Below are 18942 nucleotides of genomic sequence, written 5' to 3'. Positions count from 1 at the left end.
TGTGGTTTAATAAATAAATTGGCATCTCATCTTTGCACAGTATTGTGTCCATATTAGTGCTTGGCCATTATTTCTTCAAATATTTTTTTCCACCAATATCTTTATCCTCTTCTGAGACTTCAATGATGCAAATATTAGACTGTTTTAATATGGTTCACAGGTCACTCAGGCTCTACTAATTTTCTTTCAATTCTTATTTTCTGTTCTTCAGATTAATTTCTATTGATTATTTTCAAGTTCACTATTTTTTTTTACTGTTACTCCATTCTGTTATTGAACTCATAGTGATTTTTAAATTTCAGATGTTGTATTCTTAAGTTGTAATATTTCTATTTCATTCTTTTTTATGGTTTCAATTTCTCTGCTGAGACCGTCTATCTTCCCATTCATTATAAGAGTGTTTATGTCATGGAGCATGATTACAGTAGTTAAAAAGCTGCTTTACAAGGTTTTACTAATAATTCCAAACACTGGGTCATCTTGGGACTGGCATTATTGATTGTCTTTTATTTTAAGAATTGGTCATATTTTCATAGTTTGTTGTATGTAAAATAATTTTGGATACATTGTGAATACTATGCTTTGAAACTGGATCCTGCTAAAATCCTTAATAGCTTTACAGTTGTTTATAGCATCCGGTTAAGTTCAATGCCCTTGTACAGCATCATGGCCAAAATTTGAAGTGTCAATATTTTTCTTTTAAAGTCTTCAAAAAAATAACAATAGCTGGATACCTCTTTAATGCGATAAAAAATGAAAAGCTATGTTTGATGGAGAAAAGCTATATCCACTTTCCCATTAAAATTAGGAACAAGACAAATAAATATTCATCCCTATAATGACTAAACATTATTTGAAATGTGCAAGGCAATGACATTAGAAAAGAGAAAAGAGTAGGAGGTACAAAAAACACTTCAATACATTGAAAACATATGTTTCTAAGAAAAATGCAATAAAATATGTAAAATAATAATAAAAGTGTTAATAAATAAAAAAACTCAACCACTCGGGAATTGTAAAACTCACACCGAAGCAATAACTTGTGCCAAAGAAGCAATCAAAACCAGAGGTTATCAAGTCTGGAATTTACTCTAGCGAAAGTAAACCAGAAATTTAGCTTCATTTTTCTCCATATGATTATTCAGTCGACTCAATACCATTTCTTTAAGAATCCAAAATTTCCAACTGACTTAAAATGCTATTTTTATGCCATGCTAAACACAGTGGGGGAGATCCTTTTCTAAACAAGAAAAACCAGAAGTATTCTAGTTGGTGCTGTTGGCTGGATCTTCAGTAACAGCTTCTCAGATATTCGCTTTAGCAATTTTTTCCCTTCTAATTCATTTTACTAAAACAAAACAAAACAAAAAAAAACAACAAAATAAATTCCTTCAAAAGTGGAATACGGAAAAGTAGCTTCTATTTTCCTGACTGAAATTAAGTGTGGCACCATAAAGGCTGGTGTTTCAGTAACAGGCAGCTATTAATACGTCAAATGCTGCTAAAAGCACAAATAAGATGAGGTTAGATGAACGTGGTACCATGGAGGTCACTGGTGACCTTAGCAAGAGCAGTTTCGTTTGTATGATACAGCTGTGAGTTAGATTAGAGGGGGTTAAGGAATGTATCAGAGAAGCAGAAACAACGAGGACGGGCAACTCTTTCAAGAATGTTGGTTATTCAGGTGAGCAGAGAAATGAGTCAACAGCAAAAGGGGAATATGAGATCAAGGAAGAATGTTTTAAGGATGGAATACGAATGGGAATACTGGTATGTATCAGTATTACTGATATGTATCTCTACCACCGCTGGTAGGGTGTTGACTCTGGCCTCAGTAAGGACTCTGATAGATAGGCACAAGATGTTCTCAGTTTGAGGGGCCTGAAATAACTGCTGATTGGAGTTTGCACTTATGGTATAGTGAGACAGTGTGAGGAGAAAAGCAGGAATGTGCATGAAGGGTGTCAAAGAAGAAATGTATCCACTTATTGGTAGGCCCATATCATCTCTTGCCTGGATTAGTCTAGTTAATAAATGACTGGGAAGACACAACTATTGCATCCTCTTTAAGGGAAAACACCAAAATCTGCTAAATTGGAATAAGACTACCATATAGTCTCCAAATCAAAATTAAATTAAAATAAGATAATTCCAGATTTACAATCATATTTTACCTCTTCATTAACTTACACTTTTTTCATAGTAAGATAAATGGGTATCTTGGGGACACCTAGATTTAACTCTTTTTAAATTTTTTAAAATGTTGACAAATTCTTCTAAGATACATTTTAGAATATTATAAGTGAGAACTTATCATTCTAACTTACTGAGAAAAAATTTTTGATGTTTTAATGAAATAAAATGCATACTTACTCTGAATAATATTTCTTCATTCCATTTTGGATTCAAAGTCTAAAAAACAATAAACATGGTGTCAGTAATTTTTAATATTTTGTCATATATAAACAGTATATTTAAAAATTTTTGAATATTTCTAAGTCTAACCTTCTTAATGGTTTTCGTTTGCACACTTGTTAAAACTCCATTCATTGGGTCATATAACGTCACTCTCACATAAGGATCACTGTTAGAATTAAAAAAGAAAATTAATTGTTGCTTAGTCCCAAACTCAGATTACTCAAACTATAAAAATCACAGAATTTTCCTTGTTAACAATTTCTATAATTATTTCCTACACTTAAAAGTAAGGGTTCCTTAGGCAGGGGTAAGTAATTATAGTAATTTTTGCATCTTGTTAAAAAGCTCAAATACCATGTTATTGAAATAGAAAAAGAACTAGAAAGAAAATCTTTTAGTCATATTTTAAATGATTTCCAACCTTTTTAGATTTTTAAAATTTTGTTTGATTTTTTGATATATTCTTTCTTCTTTTGGGTTAAGATGGTTAATTCAATGATTTTCAAGAATTAACTTTGTAAGACCTCAGGTTGTTCCCAGTTATTTCATGGGTATGAATGCTTTTCACAAAATATAGGCAAAATGCTTTCAGTTCAAAATCATTATCTGTCATAAAACCTCTTCTACAAAGAGACCTGGAGAAGAAAAGTCAAGATTTTTGCCCATTTTGAATTGGTCTTTTATTGTATTATTACTGAGTTGTAAGAGGTCTTTATATAAAGTGGATTAAAGGCCTTTGTCAGACTCATGTTTCGAAAATATTTCCTCCCCATCTGTGGCTTGCCTTTTCCTTTTCTTAACTGCGTCTTTCAAACAACAGACGTTTTTAATTCTGATGCAGTCCAATTTAACATTTTTCTTTCTTTTCTGGTTCATACTTTTGGAGTCCTATTCAAGAAATCTTTGTGTAACCCAGTAGAGCAAATATTTTCTTCTAGGCGTTCTTCTAGAAGTTTTATAATTTTTAGCTTTTACTAATTTTCTATATGATGTGATAAGGAACGAGGTTCTTTTTGTTCCATACAACCAGTTCCAGTATCATGTACTGAAAAGATTATCCTTTCTCTTGAATTATCTTAACGCTTTTTGTCAAAAACCAACTGACCATATATGTATGTATTATGTGTGTGTGTATTTCTACACTTTATTCTATTCTATTGAACAATACCTTTATCTATTCTTATGCCAATGCCACTCTGTCTTGATTACTATAGCTGTATAGTAAGTCTTGAAATTAGGTAGCATAAGTTCTACAATTTTGTTCTTTGTTTTGGCTATTCCGTCTCCTTTCACTTTCTATAAGAATATTGAAATTTGCAAATATCTTCTCCCATTCGGTTGGTTGCCCCTTTATTTTACTGACGGTTTCTTTTGCTGTGCAGAAGCTTTTTAGTTTGATATAGTCCCATTTATTTTAGCTGTCCAAAATATATGAGGAACTCATACAACGCAACAACAAAAACCAAACAATCCAACTAAAAAATGGGCAGAGGACCTGAAGAGACATTTCTCCAAAGGGGACATATAGACGGCCAATAGACATATGAAAAGATGTTCAACATCCCTAATCATTAGAGAAATGCAAATAAAAACCACAATGAGATAGCACCTCACACTGGTTAGAATGGCTATCATCAACAAGACAAATAATAACAAGTGTTGCAGAGGCTGTGGAGAAAAAGGAACCCTCTCATACACTATTGGTGGGAATGCAGATTGGTGCAGCCACTATGGAAGGCAGTGTGGAGGTTCCTCAAAAAATTAAGAATAGAATTACCACATGACCCAGAAATCCCTCTCCTGGGTATCTACCAAAAAAATCTGAAAACATTTATCTGTAAAGATATATGTGCTCCAATGTTCTTTGAAGCTTTATTTATGGTGGCCAAGACATGGAAACAACCAAAGTGTCCTTTGAAGATGATTGGATAAAGAAGATGTGATATATATACACAATGGAATACTACTCTGCCGTAAGAAAAGATGAAATAGTGCCATTTGCGACAACATGGATGGATCTTGAGATTATTATGCTAAGCGAAATAAGTCAGACAGAAAAAGTCAAGAACCATATGACCTCACTGATATGTGGGATATAAAACTGAAAGCAACAGAGGAACAAGACAAACAAATCAAGAAACAAAAACTCATAGACACAGACAATAGTTTAGTGGTTACCAGAGGGTAAGGGGAGGGGGGTAGAAAAGGGTAAAATGGATCAAATATATGGTGATGGAAGGAGAACTGACTCTGGGTAGTGAACACACAATGTGATATACAGATGATGTATTACAGAACTGTACACTTGAAACCTACGTAATTTTACTAACCATTGTCACCCCAATAAATTTTAATTAAAAAAAAAACATTGAAATTAGCTTACCAATTTTCTCCAAAAAAGCACACTGGGATTTTGATTGGGATTGTGTCAAATCTAGTCAATTTGGAGAGAAATTACCACTCTAACAACAATGAATCTTCCAATCTATGGACATGGCATATTTATCCATTGACTTTGATCTTCAATTTCCCTCAGCAATGTTTTCTAGTTTTCAGTGTACACTTCTTACAAATCTTTGTTAAACGTATTTCTAAGTTTTTTATTTTTATGCTATGGAGCTATGTTAATGGAGATTTTAAAAATTTATTTTCCAATTATTTATTGATAGGATATAAAAACATAACTGATTTTGGTACAATGACTTTGTATCTTGGGGCCTTGTATTTTATTAGTTCTAGCAGCTGTTTTGTAGATTCCTTAGGGTTTCCCATGTATATGATCATGTCTGCAAATAAAGTTTTCTTCCTTTTCAGTCTGCATTACTTTTATTTCTTTTCCTTGCCATATTACATCACTTGGACATTCAGAGCAGTGCTGAATTGAATATGAGAGCAGACAACTTTGTCTTATTCCTGAGTTTAAGTAGAAAGCACTCAGACTGTCACCACTGATGTTAGCTATAGGTTTTTTCACAGATAATCTTAATCAGGTTTAGAACATTCCCAAATGTCCCTAGTTTGTAAAGAGTTTCTATTATGAATGCATGTTAAATTGTGTCAGATGTTTGTTTTGCTTTTATTAAAATGATCATGTCTTTTTCTTTTACTCTATTAATACAGTGATCTACATTGATTAATTTTTCAAATGTTAACCCAATCTTGCATTTTATTCCTATCTTGCTGACAGTTTTTATCATAAACTGGTGTTTTGGATTTCATCAAATGCATTTTTTTCACCTACTGAAATGATATTTTTTTCTTCTGTCCTATATTAAAATGATGAATTAAAATGACTTTTTTTTAAATGTTGAACTTTGAATTCTTAGGAAAACTCCCACCTGGTCATATATTGTTATATATTGTTCAACAAAAGGTTTTTCAAGTTTTCTATTTCTTCTGTGCTTCCTTTTGGTGATTTGTGTCTTTCAAGGATTTTTCTATTTCATCTAAATTGTGCATGATTCTTTGTTAGTATGAAGTTGTGCACCATGATCTCTTTTCGTCTTTTTCATTTCCATAGTATCTATAGCAGGGGTGTCCAAACTTTTTTCAACGTTTTTTACCAAGGGCCATAGGCGGTAAAATACACAAGCAGCCGGGCCACTCACTCGAGGTGAAGTACGTATTGCCTCACTGGTTTATTTAAGTAAACTAAATATATTTTTGGAGTTTGCTGCGGGCCAATTAAAAATGCATTGCGGGCCACAGTTGGCCTGCGGGACGCAGTTTGGACACCCCTGATCTATAGCAATGACCTTGCTTTCATTCCCACTATGGTCATTTGTTTCTCTCTTTTGTTCTTGGTAAGTCTAGCTAGAAGTTTAAAATTTTTATTGATCCCTTCAAAGAACAAGCTATTGATTTCAATGATATTTACTTATTACTTTCTATTTTCTAGTTCACTAATTTCTGCCTTTATCTTTCTTATTTTCTTCCATCTACTTACTTTGGAATTAATATGCTTTTCTTTTTCTAAATTTGTTAAGATCAGAATTCAAATCATTCATTTAGACCTTGCTCCTTTTCTAAGTTAACCATTTTAAAACTCTAAATTTCCCTCCAAATATTACTTAAGTTGCACCCTATAAATTTTGAAATTGCAGTATTTTCATTTTCCTTCTGTTCAACGTATTTTCTAATTTTTCTTGTGACTTCATCTTGAGCCTATAGATTATTTAGAAGTGTATTGTTTTATTTCCAAATATTTGGTTTTTTCTAGATATCTTAATGTTATTGGTTTCTAACTTAATTCCATTGTTATCAGAGAATAGCCTGTATATAATTTCAATCTTTTCAAAATTCCTGAGACTTGTTCTGTGGTTCTACGTATGGTTTATGTTGGTGAGTGTATGATGTGCACTTGAAAAGAATGTGAATTTTGCAGTTGTTTGAGTTATTGTTTTATGGCCCAACATATTACGGCAGACAGACTCTAGGGTAGCTCCTATTATCCCCACCTCTAATGTTCATGCTCTTTGTGTTACGCTCCTCTTAAATGTGCGAAGGACCTGTGAATTCTAACCAATACATTATGACAAAAGTGACAAATGTATGTGATTGCATTACATACGAGTAAGATTGTAACCCATCTTTCTAGGAGACTCTCTCCTTTGCTAGCTCTGAAGAACCAGGCTGCTAGCTTGTGAGCTGCAATATGAAGAAGGCCACGTGGCAAGGAACTTAGGGTGGCTCTGACTGACAGCCAGCAAGAAACTGACGCCCTCAGTCTGGCAGCCTGCAAGGAACTGAATGCTGTGAACAACCACAACCACATGAGTTTGGAAGTGGATCCTTCCCCAAACAAGTCTCAGATGAGGCCATAGCCCTGGCCAATACCTTGATTGAAACTTTGTGAGACATGGAAACAGAGGACCTACCTAAACCATACAGGGCCTTCACACCCATAAAAATACGAGATAATAAATATACATTCTTTTAAGCTGCTAAGTTTGTGGTCATAATTGTTCAGCAATAGGTAAATAATACATGTATGGGTTATGCTGGTGAATATACCACGTGCACTTGAAAAGAATGTGTATTTTGCAGTTGTTAGAAATAGTGTTCTTCAGGTCAAAGCTGTTCATAATAGTGTTCAAATTCATGTTTTTGTTGATTTTTTTTAAACCTAGTTTCTCATCAATTGCTGAGAGAGGTGTTAATGTCTCCAACTATGATTGTGGAATTTTTTTAATTGTCCCTTTAATTTTGTCCAGTTTTTTTTCATGTATTTTCAAGTTCTGTTAACAGGCACAGACAAATTTATGTTTGTTATATCTTCCTGATGAATTTATTGTTACAAAATGTCTGTAAATAATTCTTTGTATTGAAATTTATTTTATCAGATATTAATGTATTCACTTCAATCTTTTTAAGCTTACTGTCAGCATGGAACATTTCTTTGCATCTATTTTATTTCAACTTAGCTATAACTTCATATTTTAAGTGCATCTTTTATAGACAGCATGTAATTGGGTCTTGTTTTACAATTCATTCTAACCACCTTTGCATTATCTTTACCTTAGTCCATTAATGTTTAACATAACATTAGGTCTACCTAATTATTACATTAGGTCTACCAATTTATTATTTGTTTTCTCTTTTTCCCCTTCCTCCCCCCCACCCTTTTTTTTTGGATAATTTGTTCTTCCTTTCCTGGCCTTCTGTTTATTTTACTTTCTCAGGGATTTCATTTAAAAATGTCTATTGTTTTTTTTATCTATAATTCTTTACATTATTTTTAGTAGTTATTTTTATCTAGGTATTACAATATATACCCTTAATTTTTTTATTCCACTTACACTTAATATTGTGGCACTCTACTAAATAGGTCCATAATCCACACCACCCCTGTACTTTACTCTATAGTTATAATATACCGTGTTTCCCTGAAAATGAGACCTAGCCAGACAATCAGCTCTAATGCATCTTTTGTAGCAGAAATTAATATAAGACACAGTCTTATTTTACTATAATATAAGACCAGGTATGATATAATATAATATAATATAATATAATATAATATAATATAAAATAAATACCAGGTCTTATATTAATTTTTGCTCCAAAAGACGCATTAGAGCTGATTGTCCAGCTAGGTCTTACTTTCAGGGAAACATGGTATATTCTATCTACATATAATATAAATCCTGCAAGATAATGTTTAAGTTGTGATTTAAACAGGCATAGGTTTTGTTTTTGAAAGGTAAGATGAAAACAACAAAAAGTCTTTTGTACATTCCCAGATATTTACCATTTCTGATGCTCTTTATTCCTTTCTAAGGATCTAAGTTTCTACATTATCTATTCTTTTTAACAGGAGGAACTTCCTTTAGCTTTTATTATAGTGCAGGTCTGCTGATAACAACGTCTCATAGTTTTGTTTTATATGAAAATGTCATTATTTTGTCATCATTATAAAGGGTATTTTCACTCAATATAGAATTCTGGATTGAGTTGTTATTCTATTGTTCCATTTTCTATTAAGAAACTTTCTATAAGAAACTATTGCTCCATAGTTTCTTATGAGGTCAGTCCTTAACTGAATTATAGTTCCCAAGGATGTAATATGTCATTTTCTTCTCTTTCCTCAGGGAAGATTTTTCTTTATACTTGGTTTTCAGCAGTCTGACTACTATGTGCCTCAGTATGTTAAGATTAGTGTTTATCCTACTTGGTATTTCTGGATACTACAGAGTTGTAACTTTCATCATTTTGAAAAAAACTGGCAATTATTTCTTCAAAAAATATTTTGCCTCATTCTTTCTTCTCTATTTCTAGGATTCTAATTACATTTATATTAGACTGTCTGATATTATCAAAGAAATCCCTTAGGCTCTGCTCATCTTTTAAAATTTTTCAATCTTTGTCTCATTTTCTGATTGGGAAATAACTTCTATTGACCTATCTTTAAGTTCAACTAATCTTTCCTCTTCATTTCCATTCTGCTGTTAATTCCACCCAAGAATTTTAATTTGAAATGTTACATTCTTTAGTTCTAGAATATTCATTTTTTGTGGTTTCTATTTCATTCCTGAGATTTCCAATCTTTTGATTTATTGTGAATATATTTTCTTTCTTTTTTTAAAATTTTTACTGGGGAATATTGGGAAAAAATGTGTTTTTCAGCTCCAAGTCAAGTCATTGTTTTCAATCTAGTTGTGGAAGGCACAGCTCACTGGCCCATGTGCGAATTGAACCAGCGACCTAGGTGTTATGAGCACTGCGCTCTAACCAACTGAGCCAATCGGCCCTCCGTGAGCATATCTTCTTTTCTCTATTGAGAATGCGTTCCATTTTCCTGGTTTTTAAAGATCTTATAATATTGTATTATATCCTGAACATTATAAATGTTAATTGTGGATACTGGATTATGCAATTTTTCTCTGGTGAGTATTTGTCTGTTTTATTTTATCATTCAATTAATTATCTCATTTGGACAAGAACCAAAAACCCTGTTTCTTGGGCAGTAACTCTGATTTCTGTTCATATCTTTTGTCTTTAGCTGAGTTGCTCTGAATCTGCTATCATATGTGTGATTCAGGGTCAGCAACAGATGTCAGGAGACTAGTTTGGGAATCTACTCTCCAGTTCTATTTCTTCCCCATCATTGCCATATTTTTTTCAGATTAAGTTTTCTGGTTTCCCAGACCATGAAGACTATAATTTTTTCCAGGTGCTGACTCCACTTGGCCTCACACTAATTCATAAAATTGGAAACTCAGTACATTCCCAACCTCCACACATGGACTCCCCACTCGACTTTGCCTGCTCTATTCATTCTCCACTGTCATCAGGTTGCTGCTTTTTAGATTATGTTCAGAGTTTATTGTTGTTATCTGCTAAAGGATTAGTCTGTTAGAATTTTATCAATGCCAAGAAGCAGAACACATAAATGTATCTCATAACTACCATTCCAAGTTGTACCTTTGTTTGTCTAATTTCACAAGTTCAGTAATTCAGGTATCAAGAAATTTAATACACTACCAACTGGAAATATTATTGTTCTACTCTACAAAACAATTTACTAATAATATTACTCAATTTTCCATCCAACCAAAATTTAGAAAAAAATCATTAAGAAATGCAAAGTTTTAAAATTACAACCCAAATTAATATACTTACCTAGCTCCCAAGATATCCTTCTTGGCAAGGCCTATTCCAGCTATAACTTTCACCCTCACAATTCGAGAATTTTCCTAAAATACAAAAATGTGTATTTTATTTTCATGTAATTTACACCTTATCTAAGACACATACCTTTAAGTATATATATCAAATGAAGTAATCGGGATATTAAAATTAATTGGAGGAATCTTTTTCAAGAATTAATTTCATTAAGGGAATCCCTGCCTATCCTGGAAGCTTGGTGGATCACCAGTGTGGCACAACTGGGAAAGCTGAGCAAAAAGCAGATTCACTACACTGGTGCATGCCAGCCCTGAGCAGGCAGAGCAGCTTCGGGGACCCGCAGGGCTGTGTCTGGGTGCCAACACACCAGGAGCAGCAGGAGCCTCTCATGAGTGGCACACAATTTCTACTGAAAATATAGGGTATAGGACTTCTGATAAATGCCATGCTCACCTTCTCCCACAACATCAAAATTACAATTAAGTTACAGACCATCCACCCTTGGAAACCATCTGAAGACTGTTTAGCTAAAACAGACCTCCTATAACTAAGGATATAGAAAAGCAGCCACGTTGAGACTGGTAGAAAGAACAGAGATGACAAATGGGCTGACCCCACATCTACATGTGACAGTTAAGAATCAGGAGAGATATCTTGGCTGCACGGCTGTGGAGGTCCCCACTGAGGAGTCCCAGCCCCACACTGGGCTCCCCAGAACACCAGTGCCAGGAAGAGGAGTTCCCAGAACATCTGGCTGTGAAAATCAATGGGGATTGGGATTGCGTCTGGTGAGACAGAGGGCTGCTACATACCCAGGCATCTTCTTAAAAGTCCTGAGCACAGACTCACCCACTCACAAGCACTCGCCCCAAGCTCCAGAGAAGGAACAGCAGCTCAAAAAGCACCAGGGATATAAGGGGAAGAACAGAATTGTCTGGCTTCAGGGCAAGGGCTGGAGGGGGTCAGCCCTGGGACTAAAGTGCCAGCGGCACCATTGTTCCTTTGTTGACCCCTTCCCACCACAGCCTGCATGCAGGCACCAAACCTGACTCTGCCTTAACCTGGCTAACACAGCTCTCAACCCACCTTGGTGATTCCCTGAGACCCCACCCAACCCAATTCACACAACCAGCCCATACCTGTTTCAGAGGCTATTCCACATAAGCAGCTGGCCTAGGTCCACATTATGGACTTTCCTAAAATTTCTCAAAGGTTCACAAACCCTAAATAGCAGCTGGCCGCGGCACACCCCGTACGTCTTGCTAAGCAGCCCTCTACCTGGCACTCAGTGACAACTGACCTCAGTTCACAGCATCATCTCCCCCAGGCACCTCCAAATCCAGCACAAGGAGCAGCCAACAGCAGATCAGTTTGTAGCTCCTACCAGGTAGCCCCAGCCAGGCACAGGCAGGAACTGACTTTGACCTGCACCGGAGCCCCTCCACAGAGGCCCCAGAACCAACATACCTGGTGACTCGCTTTCAACCACACCAGAGTACCACCCAGTTAACACCACAAATGACACACCCGAAGAGTGCACTCAGAACGCACCGGAGCCTTGCTAAAGTGAATCCCACTTCCTGGGGTCAGCCCTGCCCCCACAGCCCTGCTTGTCCACTGTAGTCATGGCCAGTCCTTACAGCCAGTCAGCCTGAGGGTTAATCCCACCCACTAACATGTAACAGCAATCAAGGCTCAACTACAACAGGAGAGCACACACAACCCACACAAGGGACACCCCTGGAGCATCTGGCTCAGATGACCAAGGAGATTGTGCCACTGTGCCCCAAAGGACACATACTACATAAAGCCACTCTGCCAAGACTGGGAGATGTAGCAGCCCTACCTAATACATATACACAAACACAGAGAGGCAGCCAAATGGAAGAGACAAAGAAACATGTCCCAAATGAAAGAACAAGACAAAACTCCAGAAAAAGAACTAAACAAAATGAAGGCAAGCACTCTACCAGATGCAGAGCTCAAAATACTTGTTATAAAGATGATCAAAGAACTTAGGGGAAGAATAGGTGAACTCAGTGAGAACCTTAACAAAGAGATCGGAAACATAAAAAGGGAGATAGAAAAGAAAAGGAAGAACCAGTCAGAAATGAAGAATACAATAACTGAAATGAAGACTACATTAGATGGCATGGAATCAACATCAGATTAGATGAAGCAGAGGATCAAATCAGCAATTTGGAAAACAAAGTAGTGGAAAACACCCAAACAGAATAGCAAAAAAAAAAAAAAAAAAAAGAATTCAAAAAAATGAGGACACTTTAAGGGACCTCTGGAACAACAACAAGTGTACCAACATTCACATCTTAGGGGTACCAGGAGAAGACAGAGACCAAGGAATTGAAAACCTATTTGAAGAAATAATGACAGAAAACATCCCTAACCTGGTGAAGGAAACAGACATACACGTATAAGCCCAGGTTGCACAGGGAGTCCCAAATAGGATGAACCCAAAGAGTCCCATACCAAGATACATCGTAAGTAAAATGACAAAGGTTAAAGACAAAGAAAGCATCTTAAAAACAGCAAGAGAAAAGCAGTTAGTTACCTACAAGGGAGCTCCCATAAGACTTTCAGCTGATTTCTAAACAGAAACTTTGCAGGCCAGAATGTATTGGCACGAAATATTCAAAGTGATGAAAAGCAAGGACCTACAACCAGGATTACTCTACCCAGCAAAGCTATCATTTAGAATCAGGACAGATAAAGAGCTTCCCAAACAAGAAAAAGCTAAAGGAGTTCATCAACATAACAGTATTACAAGAAATGTTAAAGGGACTTCAAGACAAAGGAAAAAAAGACCAAAAATATGAATAATAAAATGGCAATAACTACATATTTACCAACAATTACTTTAAATGTAAATGGATTTAATGCTCCAATCAAAAGACGAATGGATAAAGAAGATGTAGTACATATATGAGTATACAATGGAATATTATTCAGCCTTTAAAAAGAATGAAATCTTTCCATTTGTGACAACATGGATGGACCTAGAGGGTGTTATGCTAAGTGAAATAAATCAGACTGAGAAAGACAAATACCATATGATTTCACTTATATGTAGAATCTAAAAAATAAAACAAACAAGCCAGAACAAACACATAGATAGATACAGAGAAAAAAACTGATGGCTGTCAAATGGGAGGAGGGTGTGGGGGTAAAACAGGCTAAGGGATTAAGCACAAATTGGCAGTTACAAAACAGTCACGGGGATGTAAAGTATAGCATAAGGAATATAGTCAATAATATATATATATACAGTAATAACTATATATAGTGTCTGTCAGGTGAGTACAAGACCTATCAGGGGAATCACTTTGTAAGTTACATAAATGTCTAACTACTATGCTGTATACTTGAAACTAAAATAATATTGAATATCAACTGTAATTGAAAAAATTTTTTTAATTTTTTTAAGAGCCAAAAAAATGAGGATATTGGTTTCCATTGTATTTTTAAAACTGTTATTTTTGTATATATTAAAACTAATGACCCTATATTTAAAAAGAATTAATTTGATTAAAATCTATATAAAAAAATGAAAACTATATTATTTGTAGATAATTTGATTTCCACAAAGTAAAAAAAAAGTCAGATTATATTGAGTAGGACTTTATCATTTCTTTATTTTTGTATGTATTAAAATATTTTTGTATATATTATTTTTGTACATATTAAAACTAATGATCCTATATTAAAGAAGAATTAGATTAAAATCTACATAAGAAAAAATAAAAACTATATTGTTATGTGTAGATGACTTGATTTCCACAAAGTAAAAAAAGAAAATTAGATTATTACATTAAGAATTTATCATTTCTTCCAAGAAAATCTACAGCCAAGTTATAAGAAGTAATATGAATTTCTCATTATTGTTATGTACATAATAACACAAAATCAAAAGTTCATAATCATTTGTAATAATTATTTAGGAAGGCAATTATTTTTAAAATCCTATTCAACAGATTACATATTAAATAAAACTATAATGTATTGATATTATAATGTATCAAATATTAAATTTCTTGGATATCATAATAGTATTATGAGGTTTTATATAAAAGTGTCTCAGTTTTAAAAGATACATATTGAAATATTTAGGGATAAAGTGTGGTAACTCTTCAACTTATTCTTAAATGGCTCAGCAAATAAAAAGTTGAGTGTATGTGTGTGTGTTTGTGTATGTAAATAAAAGGAATAAGCAAAATGTTACCAATTTGTGGATCTAGCTTATGGGTATATGGTGATTATTATACTAATTTTTTAAAAAATATTTTTTATTAGTTTCAGGTGTACAGAACAACACAGTGATCAGACATTTACATAACTCACAAAGTGATGACCCCAAGTCTGACCCCACCAGACACTGTACATAGTTATTAAAACATTAATGACTATATTCCCCATGCTGCACTACTCATCCCTGTGACTATTTTTTAAAATTATAGTTGACATTCAATATTATTTTATATTAGTTTCAGGTTTACAGCATAATGGTTGGACAGCTATATAATTTATGAAGTGATCCCCTCAATAAATCTACCACCCATCTGACACCATACATAATGTTTGCAATACTATGGATTATATTCCCCATACTGTATTTTACATCCCCATGACTCTCCTGTAACTATTAATGAGCATGTCTTAATCACTTCACCTTTCTCATCCAGCCTCCTAACCCCTCTCCCACCTAGTAACCATCAGTTTGTTCTCTGAATCTATGGGTCTGTTTCTGTTTTGTTTGTTCATTTATTTTTGTTTATTAGATACCACATATAAGTTAAATCATATCGTATTTCTCATTCTGACTTATTTCACTAAGCATAATACTCTCTAGATCAGTCTATGTCACACATTATACTGCTTTTTTAACTGTCCTATAGATTTGAAATTTTCAAAATTACAAGGTAGGTAAGAAAACATTATAATACAGAATGCTTATTTTAAAAAATTCCCACATAAGCAAAACTCTTAGACACAGAGAAATAAAATTAATAAAAAATATTTAAAAACCTTTATGGATAAAATTATAAAAATTATTGAAGAACATAAAGAAGACTTAAATGAAGAAAGTCACTATGTTCATATATGGAAATAAAACTATTGTCTGTTTTTCCAATGTAACCTATAAATTAAATTCAATTCTAACTCCCCCCTTGAATTTTTTCATGGATCTTAACAAACGATTCTGAAATTCATATGGATGAGTAAAGAAGTAAATAATAATATCCAATCACTATCTTGTACTACATATAAAAACAAATGCCAGATTCATTAAAGTCTAAAAGTGAAAAAGAAAACTTTTAAAGTCCTATAAGAAGTTTAAGAATATTTCTATGACATTGGGGAAGGAAAAGGTTAAAAATATAAACCCTAATTCAAAAAGTTGTTAGATTTGACATTAAAATTATATACCCGTTGTATGAGAAAAGATGCCATGAGCAAAATGAAAAGTCAAGGGGACAGACAGGGTGAAAGTATGTAAAATATGTACCATTGACAAATTATAATTATCCAGAATATATAAACAACTCCTAAAAACCAAGAAGTGAAATATGAACAACTTAATACAAGAAATCAATAGAAAATGGCCAATAAACACATGAAAAGATCCTCAATCTCACCAGTAATCAGAGAGAACTCTAATCCACTGTTGGTGGAATTGTAAATCAAAGAATCATTTTGAAGAGATATTTAGTAATATCTATTAAAGTTTGAAATCAATAACCCAGGAATTTCACTTTTAGATATATTCCCCAGATAAAGTCTCACTCATGTATTCAAGGAGATAAGAACAAGAGAATTCATAGTAGCATTTATAAGATCAAAAGTATGAAATAAATGTTGCCCAACAGTATCAACTTAATTGATTCTATTCTAAAATTATCCCACCTCAAATGGTCACATTCCCTTCTGAGGAAGTCTGGTTGGAGAAAATATACATATCATAGAGTATTTATTCATTCTTCTTCCATTTCTATATATGTATAACCACCCTTGTTCCTGGAGGTTTCACCTAATAAATATGATAATTGAAATATTGTATTAGCTCCAAAACTCAGATGATAAATTCAGGTAACACAAAAATCAGTGACTAGAGATGCTAGATAAAATAAAACTTTCCTCCACCACCAAATAAAACTAAATACATAGGTGATTTTGCAAGAAAGAAGGGAAGTCCTCAGGTATCAAAAATAAAGTCAGAATTGAAAACCAGAAAGGAAAACAAATAAACTGAAATTTCAGTTTTCTGCAGGGACTGAGTCCCAAAAATCTGAAGAGATTTACAGATTACATTTTTTTCCAGGAAAGTTACTGAATAAATAGACCGATTAAAATATTCTATTGGGGAAAAAAATTCTTTGGCCCCAACAGCCAAATTCTCACTATACCAGTTGACTGGGAAGTGGCTATACTTTATTAAACAGGGACTAATCTCCAAGACTGAATTGTGAAAATTAGAAATCTTTTCTGTGATGACTTAATTAATAACACAAACTTTTTCAAGTGATAAAGTGTAATCAAAAGTGCTATCGGCAAATAATAAATGTTATTTGATACTCATACCTTTTCTAAACACAAATTTTTATAATTTGTATACGAATTTAACTGAGGAAAGAGATTATCATACCCCTTTAAGAAAATTAATACATATGTATGGAGTCTCTACGGAAACTATCCCCCAGAAGTCTCCTGGAGAAAAATGTAACAAGCATTAATTAAAAACAATTCCAGGAAATGATAAATTACCCACTGGCACAGACACATTTAATTTTTTCCGTGTATTTCCCCCAAATCGAAACTAGTTATATTAGATGCTGTGTTTAACTGATGTGAAGCTATATTGATTTAAGATTTTTAAAATAAGATTAAACAAGAAATGCTATTTATTTTCATATTTGCATTCATTTAACTTTATTTTATAAATTTATGCTAGAAAATCGTCAAAACTGGTCTTTTAATCACATCCATATGCAGAGGTCACATCTCACATCATCTTTGAAAATGAAGATGAGCATTAGGAATAGAGACAGTGAAAATATAAGGGCTGTATGAGCTGTCAGAGGGGTAGTACATGGGGGCAGGGGAGTTGTCACTGTGTGAGGGATATAAATGATAAATGTCTAACTATTACATTGTTTTGTGCACCTGGAATTAATAAAATAATAAAAAGAAAGAAAATGAAGAGGAACATAAAAGCTCCAACTATAGACCAGACTCTTCAATAATTTTAGAGTTATAATACTAAAAGTACTATTAAGAGATATCTGGATAGTGCTCAAATGAGTAAAAAAGAAACAAAAATTAAACATCTTTTCCTTACTCAAAACAAGGACAGTAACCTCAAATAGATCATGGCTCTTTACTAAAGCTGGAATCTTCCCCTTTCACTCATAAGATAGCTTTACTGATTTCTGAAAAGTGAAATGGAAAAGTTGCAAATTAAAGGCAAAGATATGTGGCTTTCCTCAATGACAGGAAAGAACAAACTGCTAATGCATCATCTATATCGGAGGCTTTAGTAATTAAAAGCAGCTTCCTAAGGCTGAAATTTTCTCCACAATTCATAAACAGCTACTTACTGCTCCTCAATCTTCTGTCAAACTCCCCACCTCTCCCGCCCCTCCACCCCTCAAAAAAGCCAGGAATAGGAAATGTAGAGCTTAGGTCTTTCCATCTCTCTCAGGTCTTGGGAGACTTTTTGTTACTCTTTTCATCCTTCTCCCACCCTGCACCCCTCACTTGTATCTCTGTTTACTTTCCCCTGAGTTTTTATACAAGCTAGCTTCCCTCTGCCTGGGATATTCTTCCCCAGCCCCTAACCACTTCATTGTTAAAGTCCTATATCATCTAAGCAGGTTCCTTTGAAACCATTAAAAATGTAATTGTTAATATTATTTAATGACAGAATTATAATGATAATTGGAAAAATCAGGATGCAAAATGATACCTATTCTGTGACAACTGTAAAAACATGTATGCAGAAGGATAAAGATTAGAAGGAAATATGCAACAATGAAAATAGCTGTTAAAATAATGACATGATGGTTTTTGTTTAACTTTTTTAACTTTTTATAAATTTTAAATTACATTTTTTCTTTAAAAAAGTTCTGTGATTTCTTTAAAGTCCAAATGCCATCTTTTCTAAAAGCCTTAACGTGAATCTTCCCTTCTCATTGTTACAGGCTCATTTACATAGCATCTATCACGTACAGTCTTGTAGCTGAGGCAATGAACTATGTGTCTTTCTCCACTATTAAAATTGTGAGATTTCTGAAGCAAAAAAACTTAGCTTTTTTATTATCTCTGTATTCTCTATAGAACCCAGCAGAACACCTAAAACATAGTAGGGGCTGACAAAGTCTTGAT

General features: G+C 33.8%; 1 protein-coding gene across 2 annotated transcripts in view; it reads right to left on the bottom strand.

Moving 5' to 3' along the window:
* NEDD4 (NEDD4 E3 ubiquitin protein ligase) overlaps positions 1–18942 on the bottom strand; it is a 111196-nt gene that overhangs the window by 83116 nt on the left and 9138 nt on the right. For both annotated transcript variants that reach the window (XM_033109190.1, XM_033109189.1), the window contains 3 exons: positions 10540–10613; positions 2506–2584; positions 2374–2412 (listed from right to left, as the gene is read on the bottom strand). In XM_033109190.1, coding sequence (XP_032965081.1) covers positions 2374–2412; positions 2506–2550 — 84 coding nt within the window. In that variant the 5' untranslated portion in view covers positions 2551–2584; positions 10540–10613. The remainder of the gene's footprint in view (positions 1–2373; positions 2413–2505; positions 2585–10539; positions 10614–18942) is intronic.

This window comes from Rhinolophus ferrumequinum, chromosome 6, assembly GCF_004115265.2.
Source record: "Rhinolophus ferrumequinum isolate MPI-CBG mRhiFer1 chromosome 6, mRhiFer1_v1.p, whole genome shotgun sequence".
NCBI lineage: Eukaryota > Metazoa > Chordata > Mammalia > Chiroptera > Rhinolophidae > Rhinolophus > Rhinolophus ferrumequinum.
Note: the sequence above shows the minus strand (reverse complement) of the source record. Positions and strands in the feature narration are given on the sequence as shown.